Source organism: Hypomesus nipponensis, chromosome 11 (genome assembly GCF_054491055.1).
Source record: "Hypomesus nipponensis isolate SF chromosome 11, ASM5449105v1, whole genome shotgun sequence".
NCBI classification, from domain to species: Eukaryota; Metazoa; Chordata; class Actinopteri; order Osmeriformes; family Osmeridae; genus Hypomesus; species Hypomesus nipponensis.
In genome coordinates, this window is record NC_140371.1 from 14,405,332 (window position 1) to 14,426,000 (window position 20,669).

A 20,669-nucleotide genomic window follows, 5' to 3' on the forward strand; every position below is an offset into this window, starting at 1 on the left:
GACAGTTAATAACCTCCTACATTCAGCACTGACAGAACATGTTGTGTATTGTTGAGAAGGGAATGCCACAGCAATGCCAAGGGTCTCAAAATGGAATAGGCATCAAAAATAACTTCATACAATACAGTGTAAATAAAACAATACACTCATTTACAAACATTTAATGTAAAGAAACAATATTACATAGGCTATATATTAAAGCAAACCAAATAATAGAAAATATGACACATTCAAAGTTTACTTCTCGCCCTACTTGGCACAGTCTTGTGTTTTTATCCCCTAAATGTAATCATGCTCCTGCGGAGATGCATGGAGTTCTGTAGGAGCAGAAACATGTGCAGCCAGTCTAGCCCGGAGGTTGTTACCAGACACCTCGTGTTCCTCTGCGCAGTCCTCCGGATTGTCACCCTCTTCCTCATGCTGAGGATGATCCACCTCCAAGATGTCGTCCACAGAGACAGAAAGGTTGTGGAGAACGCAGCAGGCAGCAACCACCTTTGGGACAAACAGAGGACGCACTTCCAGAGCCCTCAGAAAGATGGATCTCCAGCGAGTTTTCAGCATGCCAAAAGTGCGCTCAATTACGCACCTTGCTTTGGCATGGTGGCTGTTGAACTGGGCCTCAACACATCCTGGTGGTATACATAATGGTGTAGAAATGTTATATGGTTACATTATTTGGTAGTGTTGTTTTCTACAGTGTTATTTATGTGTTTGTGCATGTCCAGTAAATATCCCTACCAGCTGTAGGCTGTCGAAACGGGGTGATGACAGCCACAGGATTCTGCAGGCATGGATATCCACCATCTCCAAGGAGGAAATAACCAGCCGGGGGATAAAGAGACTCCTTGAACATTGGGGAGCTCCGCAGGACATGGGCATCGTGGACAGAACCGGTGTTGCCAATGTACACGTCAATGAACTTTCCACGGCTGTCACAAATGCCCTGCAGGATAACTATGGGAAAGAGCTTGTGGTTCAAGTGACTCTTTTTTTGTGGCATAGCAGGTGGACGGATTCTGATGTGGCATCCATCAATGGCTCCTGCAGCGAAGCAGAAGGCTTCATGGCCGGCCAGGTGAGCAAAACCTGCCCCCAGCCCCTCCATCTCATCGGCCTTGGGGAAATGTATGATGCGGTGGAGGATGGTCATCATTTCCTCTACTATGTGGTGTACAGCTCTGCACACTGTAGCCACTGGCATAGAAAAGGCATCGGATGTCACACGGTATGAAGCACCACATGCAAGCCAGTAAACAAACATGAACACTTCCATCTCGTGGCTCCAACCATGCCTTTTCTTTCTCGGCAGGACCTGGATCAGCAGCTGGATGGTGGCCCTGGCGAGCCTGAAGGCTGGTTTGGTGTCTTCATCTGAGAAGACTATCTTGAGGATGGGCACTTGGTCATTTACTTGAACATAGTTCTGTGGAGTTCCATCCTATTTAAAAAATAAAATGAGATAAAAGTTTACAATTTTGTTAAATGAAAGATTTTTAGGGGGGGAGAAGCCCCCTACCTGAAATGAGTCTGCAGGTTGGGATGTCTGATTAAGATTTGTGCTACCTTAGGGTCATTGTGAACCTTCTGTTATGGTGACCCACCGTCGTGTTGTGACAACTTTACCTAATACAAAAATAAAGTGGCAATTTTCTTTTAACCGATGGGCTGTCTAGAAGGTTAAACTAGGCCTATATCTTTTTAAATTTGCTTTTGTATTGAGTAAAGTTGTCGCAACATAACAATGGGTCGTTGTGAACCATCGGGTCATTTTGACCCGAAGACAGCACTTGGTTGAGTGAATGTTTTTGTTACTATTCGACCACTTACATTGAGAAAGATAAGTGATAGCATTTGACGAAGCCTCGCCATCCTCCTCCGTCTCATTCTGGCCCTCCTCCTCTGGATCCGATGCCTCAGCTCAGCTGCTTCCTCCTCAGCTTTCAAGTAAAGTGACCCTATAGCCACTGCTATCAGTGCCCTTCTGTTTGTTTCCATATTGTCTGATTTGAGTCATATAGGATATATATATATATATATTGCGCTATTGCGCCAAGAAAAAACACAAGACCGTTCTCGCAAGATACTTAGCAAGAACGTTCTTCTCAAGAACGCTAGCGAACTCTTCGGATTGATAAACAGCCGAACCAGACCGACCGACAACGGTCTCAGTCGATTACTGATGACGTAAAGGTTTGATATTATTTTGCGCGAAAGTTAGCTTAACAGACGGAAGCCATCTGTTTTCACCGTATCCGAGTGACACATACATTGCATAGCATTTAGTTAACCGAAAGAAAAACATAATCCAAAATCTGGTAGAAGTTAGCCAGTGACGCTGAGTATAAAGCTAGCGGACTTTTTACGATCGGAAGTCCGCAACTCTAACTACTACAGTACGCTACAGTTAAGATAGCTAGCTCTAGTACTAGCTTGTTGCACTGACGATTTTGCTAGCTGATCTGAGTTCAATATCTCTACACATCGCTTTGTTGTAGTCTGTACAAGCTCTTGGTTCCATACCAATAAGGATGGAGTACGGAAAGGAAAGGGTTGTGGCGCTGGTAGACATGGACTGTTTCTACGTTCAGGTGGAGCAGAGGTTGAATCCAGCCTTAAAGAACACTCCATGTGTGGTTGCCCAATACAAGACGTGGAAGGGAGGCAGGTGAGTTTCTGACTCAAAGACGCTATTTCAATGGCCACTGCAGTTTGGAGCAATGCGGTAACCATTGTGCCCCCTTTCCCTGCATGTTTTTTTTTTATGTTTCCCTGCCCCAAAACACCTGATTGACCCATTCATTTGAATCAAGTGTGTTGGAAGAGGAAACACATCTTTAACATGCAGGGTAGGGGAGTACAAGGACCAGGATTGAGAACCAATGGTCTATGCACAGGACCAGGGAACGTGTTTAGGTCAGCCATAGGCATAGCTAAAAGCATTTCTCCAAGTTGCATGGACCATACAATTCAGCATCTCTGTGTTGGCAACTTACCCACCTTGCCTACTCTCTAGCTAATATTGGCCAACAAAAAGGAGCCAATTTCATATCTCGTTTGTCAACAATCTTTCACATTTTCAACATCATAATTCTGTTCCTTTCCCCTAGTATTATAGCAGTGAGTTATGAGGCCAGGTCTCATGGGGTGACAAGGAATATGTGGGCTGATGATGCTAAAATACTGTGCCCAGACCTTCAGGTGGCGCGGGTTAGGGAGTCTCATGGCAAAGCAGACCTCACTCAGTAAGTTGCCTGAAACCCACCAGTCCATGCTCATACTTGGATCAAAAATAGGTCTCACTCAATGTAGCTTGTTTAGTAAATGAAACCAACAAAACAGACCTCTTCATTTGAATATCCTCTTACTGTCTTCCATCAAATGATGACCCAATAGCATTTTCAGAAGTGCGTCAATGATATTTCCTCTGCATAGTTACCGTGAGGCCAGTGTGGAAGTGATAGAGGTGATGTCTCGTTTCGCTGTGATCGAGAGGGCCAGTATAGACGAAGCCTACATGGATCTGACAGCTGCTGTGCAGCAGAGGCTGAAGGACATGACAGATCTGCATGTGGACCCTGGCCTGCTGAAGGCCACCCATGTTCAGGGCTATCCACAGGATCCCTCAGACCAGGAGGGGGCCCCAGAGGACACTGGCACAGATAAAGGTGGGTTGGATGGAAACAACTCTAAATGTGTTGCTCTTAACTACTGTTGATTGGCACTGATGAAGAACCTCCTTTTTTTGGGATGTGACATCACTGGACGGGAAACGAAACTTACACTTACTAGCGGAGTGGTGTAAAATAGGAGGTTGCAACGTGGTGCTCGTAGCTGTGCTGGGGTAGACTCAAACTGGGACAACCCATGCCCACCCATACAGTAGCTCTAAGCCGAATGAAAACGCTCTGGTTGTTCACAGAGACGCGGAGGTCCAGAGGGCTACAGCAGTGGCTTGGCTCCCTCCCAGTCCCTCCGGCTGGGGCCCTGGGGCTGCCCTGTGCCGAGCTGCAGCTGGCTGTGGGGGCTGTGATCGTGGAGGAGATGAGAGCAGCTGTGGAGCAGCATACAAGCTTCCGCTGCTCTGCCGGGATATCCCACAACAAGGTCAGTGCACCCTCTGTCACTCCACATATGGAGAGGCCATGTTTGTAGTCAGGAGCAGTCATCCATGGGGTCCTTTGGTTTATGTTTGCCATGTTATCGCGTTCCAGGTGCTGGCTAAACTAGCCTGTGGCCTCAACAAGCCCAACCGCCAGACTGTCTTGCCTCTAGACTCGGTACCTGAGCTCTTCAACTCTCTCCCCATTGGCAAGATGTGAGTTGTTGTGTGGTGTTGTACTATGTTGTATTATGTTATTGAATGGATACCAGGAGCATGTGCTGTTGTTTATGTGCAGTCGAAATCTGGGAGGAAAACTAGGGGCCTCCATCTCCGAGACCCTGAAGGTGGAAAACATGGGTGATTTGACCCGCTTCTCTCCAGCTCAGCTTGGACAGAACTTTGGGGACAAGACCGGGTAGGTGCTGTCTGCCCCACTGCCCCACTGTCCTAACAGTCTCTCATTCTCCCAACCCCTTCCCCCTCCACCCACACAAACGCCCATCATCATCCCCTCGTCTAATGAGATGTGTCCTGTGTGCAGACCATGGCTGTATGACATGTGTCGGGGGATCGACTTTGAAGCAGTCAAGCCCAGGCAGCTTCCAAAGTCTATTGGCTGCAGTAAGAACTTTGCTGGGAGGACATCGCTTGTGACCAAAGAGCAGGTACATGAATACATCATGCTTCCCATCGTGCCTCACCTGTTCCTTTTTATTCCTGGCAAATGTGTGTTGGATGTCCACAGCTGTTCATCTTGATCCGTGTGTTCAGGTGCAGCACTGGCTCTACCAGCTAGCTCTGGAGTTGGAGGAGAGGCTGACCAAGGATAAAGACATGGTGAGAACCTATCGAACTGATCCTTTCTTTGGCTGAACTCTCCCTGTGTCCTTGTCACTCTCAGAACAACTGAAGAATGAACTCTTGTCTCTGTGACTCATGACAGAATGGTCGAGTGGCCAAACAGTTGACAGTGGGTATTCGGCAGTTGGGGGACAAAAAGCCAAGCAGCTTCTCCCGCTGCTGTGCGTTAGCACGCTACGACGCTACCAAGATCTCTGCCGACAGCTTTGCCATCATCAAGAGTCTGAACACAGCGGGAAACCACCAGGCGGCATGGTAACACAGGAACTCTCTTCCTCAGTGCTGTAAAGCAACCCAGTTTTCAGCTGTCATATTTTTGACACCACCTTCTTCTCTTTCTATATGTCTGTCTCCCTCCATCATCAGGACTCCGCCCCTCACCTTGCTCCACCTCTCCGCCAGTAAGTTCAATGACGCCCCCTCTGCAGGGTCTGGGGGAATCGCTGGTTTCCTGTCTAGTGATGTCACATCCACGCAGAGTAAGCTCTCCTCCACTCAAACCACCCAGGCCTCTTCAGACTCCAGTTCTGGTAGACCAGGTGCCATCCAAGCCTTCTTCCAAAGAGCTGCAGAAAAACAAAGGAAGAGGAGGGAGGAAGAAGAAGAAGAGGGGGAGGGGAACGTGGAGGAGGGTGGTGGAGGCTCTGGGACTTCTCTCCAATCATCATTCATGCCTTCCTTTGGGGTTGAGGGCTGTGTGTCTGGGCAATCATCCTCCACTTCTACCATTTCCTCCTCCAGGTCGTCCTCTCCCCCTCCCCTTATAGTCGCCATCCATCCCCCTCCTTCAGCCTCGATCACCTCCTTCTTCCAGAGGAAGACGCTGGAGAAGAGCAACTCTGGGACAGTCGAGCACATTGGTAGCCATGAGACGGCAGGACACCACATGACAGGAAATGACAGACACGCACTGGAATGCGGGTCACTTTCAAAGAACGGCACAGCGTTAAGTGACGAAACGGCTCAAGGTCATCTGTTAGGCAGCCTCACTCGGAGGTCAGGCTCCCCTGTGTCCTGCCCCGCCTCCCCTCCCACAGCTTCCCTCGCGCCCCCGCAGCTTTCCTCCAGCCTCGTCTCCGAAGACCTGCTCACCTGTGAGCGTTGTGGACAAGACGTCCTGGCCTGGGAGATGCCCGAACACTATGACTACCACTTTGCTCGGGACCTTCAAGACTCGTTCTCTTCCACGTCCTCCCCTTCTGTCTCCTCGCCCGTCGCGGCCACGTCTCTCCCGCCTCCACGGGTAGGAACAGGTACCCCCAAGGCTTCCCGGGGAAAGACGAGGGCGAGGGGCCAGTCAGGGCCCCAGGCCAAAAGGCCTCGCTCCCAAGGAGGCAGCAGCGGCACCCTGGATGCCTTCTTCAAGAGGAGCTAACGGAGAAGTCGATGGAGATTGACATTGTATCCCTTTGTAAATCCTACTGGTGTATGTGGTCTTTTTGTATGCAAAATGCTGTATTTCTCCGCCACATATTTTACATGCCGCACTTTTACACCACTAGGTGTCCCCACATCATCACAAGATCATCCTGTGGAGAGAACTCAAGTGTTCAAAGTTGATTTTACTATAAAGCTCAAATAATACCACTTTGTTCATAAGTGTAAGTATTATTCTTAAGTTGTGTTTGTTTAAGAGCTTTAACTTCTTGATAGTGGAGCTCAGAAGATGTCCTTAGCTAATTGGACTGTCGAGACTACCCAACAGCAGGGAGCTACTGTGACTATATGGATGCTGACCGTTCTCAGAGTCAACAGGCCAGGATTGCCTCTATGACAGATATTATTGCACCATGTGTAGGTGTGACCCATGATGTGAAAATGCCCTCCACAGTGGATACAAGTGTTTATTGTGTTGTAACATCAGGGTCAGAACAGTGGAGGTCATGGCCTGGGCCCTTTGAACGGATTTCCCTGAAAACCTTTCACATGAAAACAGTTCTTTTTTTTTTATTGATTTATGTACACCATAATATACAAACTGGATCTGTACATAAATACATATGGTACTTCACCCAAAAAAGAGGATTAAAATACAGTACGTCATTTTGAAGAAAACAGTCATTGCATCCGTAGTAGAGGAATTGATTATATTTGTGGTGTGTGAAAACAGGTGATCTAAGAAGAAATTCATTAACCACTATAAATCTATAAAAACAGGAACATTCCTCAGATGCAAAAATCTATTTGAAACATTCGATACGCCTTTTTCAAGGTTATAAAATAATTTGGTTGAAATACATTTTTTCCTCTCTAACTGTGCACACAAATCCTACATCAATAACGTTATTGTAACAAACAAGGTACACGTTTCTACTGACTCCATACCGTAGTTTTGGATGCGACAATCTGTTGGATCATTCATGTGAACATACAATGACATTAAATAACTAATTAGGCCAATAGTAGCCTTAAACTATGAGTAGCAACTCTGAGTTTAGATATCAAATATGGTGTCACTGAAAAGTGCCAAATCTGGCTGATTGTAAAAAAGTATTGAAACCCTAGGGTGTCATGGAAGGTTCTCAGAGGTCCACCAGGCACTGTGTTCAATCCTTACAAAAGCAAAATGATCTCAGTAACTTAATGGAAAAGACTAAACGAAACTCGAACACATTTGCCGAACACAGAAGGTTAAACACAATGTCAGCTTAGCATTCACCACACATAATCAAAAACACGATAAGCACATACCTTTTTTGGAAAGAATTGGTTGAATAATGGTTCCTAAAAGCTCTTTATGCCAAAACCTTATCGATTCAACACTGGAGTAAGTGATGTCAAGAACTACTACTGACCCCAGCATCTGAAGCACATCATCTAGACAACCACACCATTGGTTCATTGAGTTATCAACTGGCATTACTACAAGTCAAAATCCTAATTCTAAAACAGTGTCCTAAAGGAAGATAAGGTTACCATAGTCAATGCTAGTTGATACCAATTATGTCAGATTAATTTCCACATGCCAGAGTACCCTGTCTTCATAAAGCGCCACTGTCAACAGCCTGTTCAGTGTGAGAGGGCCATGTGCCTCTCTGTAACAAAAACTAAAAGTGTATAAATGTTTTATAATTGACGAGATCTGATGAAATAACGGATGACAAGGAAGCATCACAGGAGGATTTCAAATCTCTAAAAGGCTTGTCCTCTGTCGTCAGGCACTCAGCTGGTCACAAAGACGAGGTGGTGTGTGGTGATGATTGCCTACCTCTGACATCATTGTTAGCTGCAATTGAAGCAAAGTCTATTGCCCATAGAGCAATCTTCTACTTCTAAAGTTTGTAAACATGTCTGAAATATAGATGTGTATTAAAAGACTCAGTGACCTTACGGCTGATAAAAAATATAGGCATTCGTGTGTGTGTACGGTTTTGTGAAATTATATTCTTGCATTCTGGTGCAAACGTGTTTCTTCAATGCATGTGTATTAAGCACTTCATCGGGTGTATGAATCAGCAAAGCGACTGCTTGTTTACGCTCATGTTTCCATGGTTACCACAGATAGATGCCAGATGAACAAATCCTTGTTGATCACCACTGTGACCCGAAGGCAATGCTTGGGGGAACCTGCCTGAACACCAACAACTTAAGGTGAGTTATTGTAAGAAAGCATCTCGTTTTAACGGCTCGAGAGATTTGAGTGTGAGACGTTTGGTGCGACAACAAGGCTTTGGAGAAGCAATCATTAACAAAAGAGAAAAGACAGAACGAAAAAGAGAACAAGTGTGCTCATGTCTGTTGTGTTGAGACCGGCCTTTCGGATGAAGACCAAAGGCAGAGGATGGCTGGAATAGGATCCTCTCTCCGTCACGGTCTTCAGGGTAATTCTAGAAGGGACTCGTGGTGTGCTGTGTCCACGGGCCGGTCCTGAGGTCGGCCCTGAGGTCGGTCCTGAGGTCGGTCTGGGGCTCTAGACTTCCTCGTCCTCGCTGTGGGGGGGCTGGTACTGGGAGACGGGCTGCAGCTTGGTGACCTGGCCGATGCCCTTGGTCACGCCCTCTCTGAAGAACAGCTTGGCCCCCACCTTGAGGTACTCTGGGTACTTGATGAACCGGAAGCACACCACCGCCTTCTCTCCTGTTCTCAACTCGTCCTAAAGGGATGGATGGATGGGATGAGTTGGAGGACAGGGGGAGTTTGACAGAGGACAGTGGTTTCATTGAGGTCGACACTTCAAATCGAATTGGGTTTGGATAGCCCTTTGAAGATGAGCTGGTTTGGAGAGCAACTGCGGTGGCGCGACCCTTTGTGGCCAGGGCCCTGATGAGAATGCTTGCCTAGACATTTGACATCTTAAACGCATGCGAACACAACCCGCAGTCTATCATTATATTGGTCTGCCAAAAAAGTATGGTCTGGTGGAGGACTGACCTTGCCGTGCACGGCCTCCACTGTGGCAGTCTGGCGGACGTTGCCCACGTGCACGGTGACCTGGAAGCCCTTGTGGAAGGTCTTGGTGTGGAACAGCAGCACAATCTCGGCCTCAAACAGCGAACAGATGGTAGGGTTCATCTCTGGGCTCACCATCACCATGCCCTGGCAGAGGACACACACACGCCCTTTAGATACAGACTAAGAGGGCACACATCTCGTCAGCGACCGACAACGGCTTTATATCGAACATAGGGGCGTGCAGGAAACATCTCCACACTCCCGGGCAGTCGCACGCAGCCACAGCGGGGGTCATAGCGAGGGCCGCTCTCACCTTGCGCAGCAGCGAGCGGTCAAAGTCTCCCAGGGCCAGCGTGGCGGCCTGGCCCGCCCTGAGTACCCTGCATGCCGAGCGGTTCCTCTGGATGCTGCACACCGACAGCTGACGGAAGTGGCCAGCGTCGGTTGGCCCCACCACTAACTGCTCCCCCTCGCGACAGATACCACTGCACGGCGACAGAGAGGAGAGAAGGACTGGTTAAGATTACATGTATTCATTTGGCAGGCGCTCTTATCCGGAGCGACTTACAGTTATTACAGGGACATTCCCCCAAGGCAAGTAGGATGAAGTGCCCCAAGGACACAACATCATTTTGCACGGCTGGGAATCAGCAACCTTCTGATTACTAGGCCGATTCCCTAACCGCTCCACCTCCTGACTCCCAGATTACTGACCCAAAATGGCGGTGGAAGGGGGAGATAGAGCAGCAAACTGACCTGTAAAGAGTTCCTCCCACCACGGTCCCTACATCAGGCACGGTGTAAATCTCATCCACCTGGAAGACACACCAAAGATGGATGGTCTGGATTAGAGTCTGCATGTTTGTGTGACGACACAAACATGAGTGCATGGTGTGGGTCAGAGGGGTGCTCTGTGATTTTGGCACCTGGAACTCAGTGAGCTGCTGCATGAGGTCCTCCTGCTCCTTGCTGTTGCTGAGGGGAGGGATGATGTTGAAGAAGACCTTGAGCAGGTCCAGGCTCTCCCCCGACACGCTGGACGCCGTGAAGATGGGCGTCACGCTGCACAGGAAGACACACCCGTGACGGGAAACCACCGCGTTAGCGTTTGCAGCGTGGAGCGCGCAGGGCGGTGAGACAACATGGGGGGGGGGGGGGGGGGATAACAGCTGGGACCCAATGCTTGGTGTGCGTCTGTTACCTCGGCGACTGGGCGAACTGCTGTGCCGCCGTGACGGCATCGTCCGAGTTGGAGACCACCAGGGGGACCTTGTTGCAGCCGGGCTGCTTCAGGACGCGCTCCAGCTGCTTGACGGTGCGCTCCACCGTGGCCCGAGTGCACAGGTCCACCTTGCTCACCACAATGAAGATGGGCACCTTCAGGGCCATGGCCAGGCCAAGGTGCTCTCGCGTCGTGCCGGCTGAAGGGTTGAGGGGTGGGGGGAAGGCAGAGAAGGTAACAGGTCAAAGGGAGCACTTTGAGGAAGGAGGTTCGCTCCGCGCCAGTGTACCAATGCCACTTTTGTCTTAGGCTTTGAGAGAAAGACGTCAAAGCCATTCCTCTGGTGCGGGGGACGATTCTGCTGAGGTTGCAGTGAGACGAGGAGCCGGACGGCGGAAAATAACTGCTTATCTGGAGCTCCAGCTCCAGGGAGAGGTGTGCTCAGCGGGGCATTGTGTCAAACTGATAAGAGAAAGAAGCCACGATGTCATGGCTAGACAGAAACGGAGGACAAGGGAGAACAGATAACACGCTGAAACTGTGACAAGGTCCCGTTTTCGAAATTGCTTTGGCCAGAAGCAGCCAGGCTGGGACAACACTGACCAGACAGGAGGAAGGAGCCGTAAACAAACACAACTTCCTGTTTGGGACGTGCTGTCCCAACGTGTCTGAGTGTGGACACTTCTTGAATGCTAAGAATTTGACGAAGAAGGTCATATGGCCATTGGTTGAATCACACTAGTGTGCCCTCCTCTGGTGTTGGCTGCACTGGTTGTTCTGGAACTCTTGTAAACAGAGAAGGGAGGGAGGGAGGGGGGGGAGAGAGACTACAGTATACAAATACAGCCTTGGACCTGGGGTCTGTGATCAAGTGAACATGCAAGGTCAAGGGCACTGAGCAATGACACTCATTACTAGGCTGGAAGTCCACAAATAGACTTATTCCTAATCAGCTGAGCAACAGATCGTTTTACCAGTACGTAAATAAAACACAACCCCTCTTCATTTACCGCATAGTGTGTACAGTGTGTGTCACCTGTTGCCGAGTCAATGTCCCCCTCCTGAATTAAACTGTGTATGTGTGTAAACATGCACTTGCTAAAGGGACATACCTTACATACCATTGTATCAGCTGATCCACAAAGTGGTGAGTGTGAATTTGTGGGTGTGTGTGAGCTCATGGGAGTTACCGGCAGTATGTAGCAATAAAGTATGCAAGATGGATCAAAGTTCCTCTCTTATTGAATATTAACAGTGTATAGGAGCAGCTGTTTTGTGGTTAGACAGCCTTCTACAGAGGACTATTAGGCCTATTGTTTACACAGATCAATTTACTGTGTTACATAATTAAAGGTTCACTGGTTGCGTGGTGTTGCCTTTCTGTGTGCTCCATGGTTAAGATGGTCCTCAATCCTGACCCACTTTGTCTATGAAGACGGAAGTTCCAGCGGCACTAAGACACACGTATATGCACACATAGGGCTGGACCTCACATGGAACAATTCATGCAGAGGTCCTTATGTGACAGGACAAAGAGAGAGTGCTTGTGCGCATGCAATTTTCAGTTTGTGAGCATGAGCACAAACGGTGTCTGCGTGTGTCTGTGTGTGTGTGTCTATGTGTGTGAACACAGGAGAGAGACGGTGATATTTACACACAAGCAACACAAGGACCAGCAAAACAAAATAAAAAATATATATTCACGATATTTTCCAATTTTACATCGTCGTCAAAATGATTGCAATATTATTGCTAATATTCGATATATCGCCCAGCCCTACACACATAGGCTTTTTTGTGCTACTGCAGAAAAACCACCTAGTGGCATGGATAGTGTATTTTCAAACTGTAGGATCTCTGCCAGACTAGATATCTAAGTTGGTTACCCTGCAATTGCAAACAAGTCTGTATAGATCAACTATTTTAAAGTACCAATGAACTCGCACTGAAGTGCATTCATCTAAAGATATTCATCTTTTATAATCAGTAATTATGTGCAGGGGTCCCTTAAGTAGCTCACACTATCAAACAGTAAAGAGTTCAGCCTAGTGCACACACTGAGACTGGTGCCAGAGCAGTAATCTTATCTCCTCCGCCTGACAGGGTTTCAGGAATCTAAGCCAGTCAATTCATCCATCAGGCATGTCAGGATGGCCGAGCGGTCTAAGGCGCTGCGTTCAGGTCGCAGTCTCCTCTGGAGGCGTGGGTTCGAATCCCACTTCTGACAGTAACATTTTAACTAACCAAGCACCAGAGAACTAAATTAGCAACAAAGTATACACAAGTTCTGGATACATTGGGGCTAGAGGTATCCATAACAGCTTTACTTGAAAGCTTTTTGTCAAATAGTCTAGTGGAGAGACTAGTTAGACTGGTGTGTCTTAGGTGAACCTTCCGTGTCTTAGTGTTTCCAGCAGTGTCAGCAGTACTGACAGGCCTTAGTAAAGCTCAGCTTACTAAACCAGCTGGTCTCAGTTTCACTGGGACAAGCGCAGACCTGAGCCAGGCTACAGGGGGCAAGAATGTAAGATATTCTGGGACAAAACGTAAGGGGCAGGGTGGATTCTGATAAGGTTCAGGGCCTGCCTGTTACGCAAGTCCAGATATATTGTGTGTTTGAACAGTACAGCTGTAGCCTCATTCAAAACCGGGTTACCAGGACCTATGAAAGATTTTTTCTTTCAGTTTGTCAGCATTTATTAACACCTTTATGAAAAATCGAGCAAAAGAAAATCTTTTAGATGAATTATCAAAAAACTTGCCTTGTCTCAATGAACAACACGAGAGCTCAAGAATATAAACCTATTTACACAGCCTTATAGAAAGATGAGAATTTTCAGATGGCTCACCAATGCCTGTGTTTGCACTGACCACCAGCATGGCAAAGTCTGGACAGTAGCTGGTCAGCCCAAATATGGTGGTTTTCAAGTACTTGTGGTGTCCAGCCAGGTCGATGAAGGTGATCATCTTCGATGCGCTCTCGCAGATCTCTTCTGCTGTCCGAGACTCACTGTAGTTTACCACCTGGTGGACAGGAAACGAGAAGAGACTACTGTTCGCTGCAAACTTATCTTCCAACACCAGCAGGACAGACTTGCACCCATCTAAAAGCATCTGCCTCTCCTTCTAAATGACGTGTTCTCCTTCCTCACCTCTCCTTTGCTGTTGAAGCCCAGGATCTCAAAGCTGATGCTGGATGTGCGTCCTGTCTGGATCTCGTGGAGGTGTCTGAAGAGGTTGAGACGGGCGCGTCCTCGCCCATTATCCAGCTCCCCTTGCGTCAGCACACCGAGCAGGGTGGACTTCCCCGAGTCCACATTCCCTAGCACTGCCACGCGCAGGTCCAGGAACTAAACAAACACATTGAAAATGAAACATGCAAAACTTATGAAGCATTTGCATCCACTTCTACTGTCCATACAGACAGTCTTTGCGCATGCAAACCGACGCAGAAGGTGCAAATCTAAGTTGGCCCAGATTTCCTTGTTCCACGGACGGTTCACCCACCTGTTGGTCGTCAGGCACTTTACGTATGAGCACCTCAGCGATCTTACGAGGGATCTCAGAGTCATAGTCCACCTCTCGCTCTCTGAGGACAGTAATGTCAGCTCCAACCCTGAGGGAACACGAATCCATGAAGCACATTGTCTGTCCAGTTCACACCATTCCCGCGTATTTGAATGGCAAACAATAAAGACGACACGTGTCTGAGTGAGAGATGGCAACGGGAGGGCCTTACTTCTCAGCCATCCTTCGCAAGGTATTGAGGGATGCCCTCATGTCCTCCTCCGATAGGCCCACCAGCATTCCGTTATCCTCCACGCCAATCTGATAGACAGCCTCGCCGCGGCCCTCCTGCAGGCGCCATTTCATTTGCGTGGCCAGGTGTTCGAAGCGATATTGTGTAGGGCTCACCAGCTTCAGCTACAGGGCCGGGAGAGAGAGGTCAGAATACAGTGCTGGAGGCAGATACACCGGGGCAACAACCAACCCAGCAGAGTCCAGAGGAGAAATAGGGCACCCTAAGCTGGACAGGCAAACCATATTGACTAATACTCTGACACTGGTGGAACTGACAATAATGTTGTCATTGTGGTTGTAAAGACAGTGGTCTACACATATCTCAATTGTGTTTCTGGACAGGGGGAACCTTTCAGAGCTTCTGCAAATGTTCACCTTCAGGGAATTTATTTAGAATAGCTTCAGTTTTCACCAATAGCAAGAGAATAGGTTTATGAGTGATTGATAGATCGAACTTTATAAGGAAAGGACAGTTGAGGCAGTGGAGTTTTCGCTTACCTTGTACTCTATATTTCCCTCTTCAGCCTGAACCATGGAGAGACAAAGGACAGCATTTAAATACAACTGAGACAATGAACCCTATTGTTCTGTAAATAGGTACAAAAACGCCCAATCTGACTCAAAGAGCAAACTATCCCTATGTCTGTGAATAGGATGAATGGTTAGGAGAATGGTTAATAGCAGCATTCATTGTTTGATATGGCTGTAAATGCATGTGTAAGTGCTCTCCTAAAGTGATGCAACTATGAACCCGGCTATGAAACTGAGGATGTCCTGATATCAGGGCATGTTCAGACATGTAAAGGGTAATCATGACAGAACACTACAGATTGAGAGGGTTGGTTAACGACCACATAATTAATTGGCTATTTAGCATATTGCGTTATTGTGACACTTATTACACATTCTCAACCTATAAGATCAGTAAACACGTTTAGGAGTCATGGTAACATTTTTGAGGATTGAACACGGACATAAGCAGGTTGAGTTTTACGTCTGAGGTTATTCTTTGGCAGAGGTTAACGTTCGGCAGAGGTTTAAAATCTACATTTAGCCAAACTCGGCCCGCCCCCTTTCCGAACTCTGCGCTAATATTTACAAACACAGCTGATCATGTCTACATATGATAGGTTTTCTAACTCTTCTCGTCCCTCATTGAAGTCAAAAGTCATAACCCCTCTGGTCCCTCATTGAAGTCAAAACTCATGACCTATAGTGCTTTCTTAAAAACACTGTTTATTCAGTTAGCTTTAGCAAGGCTCTCACTCGGTAACCCGCTCAAATGCAACGTGTCATTGGCGGTACAGCTGATGAAAAACCGTGCCACAGCAGACTGCTGAACTGAACATTAATAATGTCATTAAACCACATGCATTTTATTTCACGATAGATGTTGATACAATTCGTGCTAAGATATACAAACAGGTACAGTAGAACATCCAGAGTTGAGGACACACCAACTCTGTAGGAAACATTTGATTAACTCTAGCTAGACTACTGTAATGCCAGATTCTACCATGCCATAACTGGCCCCTTTCAAATAATTTTACCTGAGACTAGCTCTATCGTGGCTATCAAGAATGGGTTAGAACCAAGCAAAGTCAGAATGGACGATCAGCAAACGACTTCTTAAGTGCTACGCGGAAGCCTCGGCTCAATACAATACAGTACTGTAGATGGTCGGGCTGGGTGCTTCTGCTTACCTCTGGAGGTAGATATGGAGGATTATTGCTTGTTTTTAAGTTTCGGGATGACCGACCCTTTGGCTTTTTGGTGTTCTTGGCATAATGTTTTTTGGAAACATTTCCAAAGCCAGTTCCTGAGCAAGATCCAACTCCTTGAGAACCAGACTTCTGTCCGGAACCTGAACCAAAAAGCTCTGATACCAATGTTTCCATTATAAATAGTTTGCTATCTCTGTAACGACGGTTTGGCTGAATAGTTTCTCAACCCGCCGTAACATGCGCCTTTTGCGTTTCAATTTAATAGTGAAAAGAACAACAAAAACATCCAGGGTCTGGACCCAGACCAACCCCCCACTACAATTTGACTGAACAAAAACAACGGACCTGAGACGACTAGCGTCCGAGTTGACAGCGGAAATACGTCAAACCAATGTGTGCTACGTCAATGTTTTGGTTTCACTCATTGGTTGCGAACACTTGCATCAGCTTGCCTTGACATTTACTGTCCCGACCATAGACATATCTATGGTCCAGACTGTTAGTATAGGGCAGTCAAACTGGGAAGCAATTATTTTGTTGCAAATTCCTATCACTTAAATATAATAGATGTGATCAATTTTTTTTATACATAATTCCATCTTATATATTATTAAAACACTAGGAAATATTATGGATATAGGTTACATTAACAGCATTAAGTAGCCTAATACATTAGTTATCGTATTATTTGTTTGTTTGTTACAAGCTGTCAATTCTGAGTAGCCTAAATAGTACCCTCAGGTGTTCACTTTAGACACTGCACCAACAAATTCAAATCCAGTTCATGACACTTTCCGGTGTTGTGCCCCAGATGCACCCCCGGCTAATTTTGACTAGGGAAGTGTCACATGTAGGAAACTTACTCTGGTAATTTGGTGCATTGCATTAACACAGTGGCGATTTTAGACTCTTTTTAGGGGTGCTCAAGCACCCCTAAAAAGGGGTGCTCAAGCACCCCTAAAAATAATAATAATAATAATAATTTAAAAAAAAGAGTAGTGGCCGTGGCCAACACAGCATTTTACCCATGCTTCCCGAAATTACAACTGCCTCTGGAACCAATCGTCACTCCTAATGCCTAAACCTCACAGCCAATCAGAGGCAGCGTAGGGAGAGGTTTACAGACCCATCTCACATCTAGTAGAAACAATTTTAATACAATATTATATTTTAATACAATATTTTAATACAATAAAAAAGTATGTCTATTGGATGTGTGTGAGCTTTACAGTGATGCTTTTGACTTTTTTAAAGCAGTTCAACACAGGTGATCCCATTAGTTTAACTGTTTTTTATGATGTATGCTTTACATTTTTTTTTATTTATGGTTAAAAGAACATGACATTGTTTACAAGAGCACATATTCTACATAGATCTAGCCTCTTTGTTTTGCTCTCAAAGTACACCAGATTCATGCATTTAACTTTAAAATGTAATACATTTTCTTCCAGGGGACCATGCCCCCGGACCGCCGAGAGGGTCAGGGGTTCGCCGTATCCTTATCACTTAAAAAAAAAACTCCTGATCTGTTTGCATGCCTGTTATTAGCAAGGGGGCTTTTGCAAGGCACTGTATTCATGTCTCATTCTTATTGGGGGCTGAGCACCCTTAAAGGTCTGATCCTAGAATTGCCCCTGCATTAACATCAAATGGAAAACAAGGCCTGCCAATAAATGCTCTCCACCCGCATACATTTTTCCCTTAACCCCAGCATTAGATACATTTTATAGCATACATGTAATGCCGATACGTAGGCCTTTGACAGGTCTGAAAGCACAGCATTTTGTGCTGAGAAGATCATCAGTTATTTACACCAATAACCAACATTCTTCTCTTCTATTCTCCTAGCCGAAATGGGAGACTGCTGTCTCCCCCCCATGTGGTTGTGATATCAAGACGCAATCCTTCACTTTTCAGGGCAGAGGGGCATCTGGGGGCACAGCACCGGCCACCTCACAATTTGCCATTCATAAATTACAAACAAGTGTAAAGTTAATGGGACGTTTATAAAAACGTATAAAACACATGAACATATCTATGCAATTTTCAAACCAATTCAATATGTCACCATAATGCCTTTTAGACTGTTTTTCCACCACATTTTTGTCTTTATGTAACGAAGAAAATTTGCAGCCAACTACCCCTGTTTTTTTCTCCAGTGGAGTTCTAGAATGTGGTGTATGTGAACTCTGATTGGTCAGAATGGCTGTGATGTAGGGGTTCTGCCCATTCATTTTTATTGAGAAGAGAATTTTACAGCAGTACTTTCACATACATTCTCACGCGTACTCTTACATTCAGTTTCTCTCTATTTCTCTGTCTCTCCTTCCATTATGTACCTTACAGTTTCTCTCACTCTTCTGGTCCTCTATTTGGGACCATTGGATCAGACCACAAGTTATGTTCTCTTGGAGAAACTGGCAGACAGTAAACTCTGTGCAGAGAAGGAGTGTTCATGTAAGTATGGGGATATAACAAGACTTGCACTCTCTGGAACATCAAGAGTAACTGTTGCCTTTTCAGAAAATGTAATGTATTTTCTGTTGTCTTGATTGTTTTAAGATGCTCTGTCCATGGCCTTGGCTTTAGATGACTTCACAGCTCCTGACTGCAGATTCATCAATGTTAAGAAGGGGCAGATGATCTATGTGTACTCAAAACTAACACCAGCAGAGGGTGCTGGAGTCTTCTGGTCGGGCAGTGTAGGTTGTTTTCTTCTGAGGATTTCCCACTGAGCGGGATTTGAAACGTTTGTGTGTAATATCAAGTGTGATATCAAGTGAGCCATATGCTGTAAGCATTACCCTGCAAGTACTTTAGAAGTGTACCTTAAAACATATATTTTTGGGGGTGGGCGGCCAGGTGGGAGGTGGAATGTGTAGAATACATACTTAGTTCTAGGGGTGTTACAGTAAAATGAGTCAAACATATGCTTGACCACTACTCAGAGGCAGCAGTATATCTGTTTTCTGTTAAGGCCCACAAGGTGACCTGTGAATACTGAACCGGCAAGGTGCTGGTCCCTCTGTCCTGACAGGTTTACAGTGAGCGTTATGTGGACCAGATGGGAATCATTGGCTACTTCCCCAGCAACCTGGTAAACGAGACGTACATATTCCAGAGGGACACGGTACAGATCCCCACCACTGTGAGTGCAAGGTTACTGCTTTGACCTTCTGCAATGTATGCTAAAGTCATAAAAACGTTTGTCTCTGTTTGTATATATATTTTAATCATATGTAATTGTTATAATCTTGTTATGATGCTTTCTCTTTTAGGTCATGGACTTCCATTGTGTTTGAACTTGCACTGACATGTCTCAGCTATTGTAACAAGAACGGATAGAGAAACCAAAATTATTCAAGATCCTATTTTATACCAAAAATATTTAGATTTGTGTACTGAAATTACAAACCTTTTTAATAAAACATTATTTTTATTCCATGCATAGAACTGCCTCGTGAAGATACCTTTTATTTTCACATCTCGGTGTTCAGGATTAACAATTAGAATCAGAATCCGGTTTATTGCCAAGTAAATTTACATGAGGGATTGGTGAGGGATTGAGAGTGTGACCTTGAGTGTGACCTTGTTCATATCTGATGAACTACTATGTTTTGGCAACCAGATTCTGCTGAAGTAAGTTATTGTACTTGAAAGCTTGATAAGACATTGTAAAACATAACATAAACAAATTAATTGTCTTTTTTAATGAGAAATAATATATGTATAAAATAAATATTTTTTAAAGAAGATCACAGGTTATCAACACAGTGATTTTAAGTAAAAGTTAATGTCTAGCTTTATTTAGCAAACTGTGCTTAAGCTTTTGAATGGTTGAAAGCAAAAACCTTAAAGAGATCCTTTTCTCCCTCATGCTGGAGTGTTATTAAATAAATACAGTTTTATGTGGCAGTGTCAATCCTTCAATAAGCATATGATGCCAGGACCTGATAGATTTAACAGTTGGTGCTGACAAATAAATAACATTTTGTTAAGAAAAAAGATTTGAAATGTTGCTTGTTCATGGGAGGTAATCACTATGTAGCTCTGTGTTTATTACAGCCTTCATTCTGAGAAATGTTTGCATATTTGGTTTAGAAATCCTGTCTTATTGCTCCCATGACACTGCATATGGTCAAATACCTGCAAAAACCTTGATTACCTAGAAACATCGAAACATCTAATGTGTTACAAGTTTGTAAACCGTCCTGAGCCAACAATTGTTGTGTGGATGTAGAGTGAAGAGCATTACAAGGTGGTTCATTTGGAAGCCTGAGGCCTGTGAGGTTGTGAGGGCGGTCAGCAGTCGAGGTGAGATGCTGAGGTATGCTAATGACCAATCTGCTGCTTAGCCTCTCGCCCACGCCTCAACTGAATGAAGTACAGGATGTTAAACTTGGGTGTTTAGGGAAAAAGGGAAAAAGTATCACAACATCAGATTATATTTATCATTACATTTATTCATTTAGGAGACACTTTTATCCAATAGCGACTTCTAAGAGAGAGCTTTACAAAGTGCATAGGTCACATAGCCCCAAAAACATTGCGGGTAGCCAAAACA

At 45.6% G+C, this 20,669-nt stretch overlaps 3 protein-coding genes and 1 non-coding gene across 5 annotated transcripts; 3 read left to right on the forward strand and 1 right to left on the reverse strand.

The window, feature by feature from the left end:
- The first annotated feature begins 2,221 nt into the window (after window positions 1–2,221).
- polh (polymerase (DNA directed), eta) lies at window positions 2,222–6,553 on the forward strand. Of its 2 annotated transcripts, none has more exons than XM_084667106.1 (10): window positions 2,222–2,668; window positions 3,111–3,245; window positions 3,436–3,668; window positions 3,923–4,107; window positions 4,215–4,318; window positions 4,401–4,520; window positions 4,647–4,770; window positions 4,877–4,942; window positions 5,049–5,221; window positions 5,333–6,553. In XM_084667106.1, exons 1-10 carry the CDS (start codon window positions 2,532–2,534, stop codon window positions 6,339–6,341), a joined length of 2,286 nt encoding a protein of 761 aa, XP_084523232.1. In that variant the 5' UTR covers window positions 2,222–2,531; the 3' UTR covers window positions 6,342–6,553. The 2 variants fall into 2 exon arrangements, with proteins under 2 accessions (XP_084523232.1, XP_084523233.1); XM_084667107.1 differs by having other exon boundaries at window positions 2,539–2,668; window positions 3,194–3,245.
- A 333-nt stretch (window positions 6,554–6,886) lies between these two features.
- On the reverse strand, window positions 6,887–16,470 carry gtpbp2a (GTP binding protein 2a). The gene is made up of 12 exons (XM_084667108.1): window positions 16,085–16,470; window positions 14,880–14,906; window positions 14,320–14,504; window positions 14,088–14,196; window positions 13,733–13,930; window positions 13,430–13,604; window positions 10,560–10,779; window positions 10,285–10,420; window positions 10,115–10,173; window positions 9,672–9,843; window positions 9,338–9,502; window positions 6,887–9,059 (listed from the first exon to the last, which is right to left on the reverse strand). The coding sequence occupies exons 1-12, from the start codon at window positions 16,277–16,279 to the stop codon at window positions 8,877–8,879; spliced, it is 1,824 nt and encodes a 607-aa protein (XP_084523234.1). The 5' UTR covers window positions 16,280–16,470; the 3' UTR covers window positions 6,887–8,876.
- trnal-cag (transfer RNA leucine (anticodon CAG)) lies at window positions 12,725–12,807 on the forward strand. The gene has a single exon. It is a non-coding gene; the product is annotated as a tRNA-Leu (tRNA).
- A 1,776-nt stretch (window positions 16,471–18,246) lies between the features above and the next one.
- LOC146268275 (otoraplin-like) lies at window positions 18,247–19,770 on the forward strand. Its single transcript, XM_084666956.1, has 4 exons — window positions 18,247–18,562; window positions 18,668–18,807; window positions 19,143–19,253; window positions 19,384–19,770. The coding sequence occupies exons 1-4, from the start codon at window positions 18,439–18,441 to the stop codon at window positions 19,405–19,407; spliced, it is 399 nt and encodes a 132-aa protein (XP_084523082.1). The 5' UTR covers window positions 18,247–18,438; the 3' UTR covers window positions 19,408–19,770.
- The last annotated feature ends 899 nt before the right edge of the window (window positions 19,771–20,669 follow it).

Bases quoted from the DNA above. Each gene is read 5' to 3' on its own strand.
- LOC146268275 (XM_084666956.1), top strand. From the start codon at position 18,439: ATGTACCTTACAGTTTCTCTCACTCTTCTGGTCCTCTATTTGGGACCA. The intron at 18,808-19,142 runs GTAGGTTGTTTT...CTGTCCTGACAG, and splicing joins GAGTCTTCTGGTCGGGCAGT to GTTTACAGTGAGCGTTATGT. The intron at 19,254-19,383 runs GTGAGTGCAAGG...TTTCTCTTTTAG, and splicing joins CGGTACAGATCCCCACCACT to GTCATGGACTTCCATTGTGT.
- polh (XM_084667106.1), top strand. From the start codon at position 2,532: ATGGAGTACGGAAAGGAAAGGGTTGTGGCGCTGGTAGACATGGACTGT. The intron at 4,521-4,646 runs GTAGGTGCTGTC...TCCTGTGTGCAG, and splicing joins AACTTTGGGGACAAGACCGG to ACCATGGCTGTATGACATGT. The intron at 4,771-4,876 runs GTACATGAATAC...CCGTGTGTTCAG, and splicing joins CGCTTGTGACCAAAGAGCAG to GTGCAGCACTGGCTCTACCA.
- gtpbp2a (XM_084667108.1), bottom strand. From the start codon at position 16,279: ATGGAAACATTGGTATCAGAGCTTTTTGGTTCAGGTTCCGGACAGAAG. The intron at 10,421-10,559 runs GTAACAGACGCA...CTTCCTGTGCAG, and splicing joins CAGTTCGCCCAGTCGCCGAG to CGTGACGCCCATCTTCACGG. The intron at 9,844-10,114 runs GTCAGTTTGCTG...GTCGCCGTGCAG, and splicing joins GTGGGAGGAACTCTTTACAG to TGGTATCTGTCGCGAGGGGG.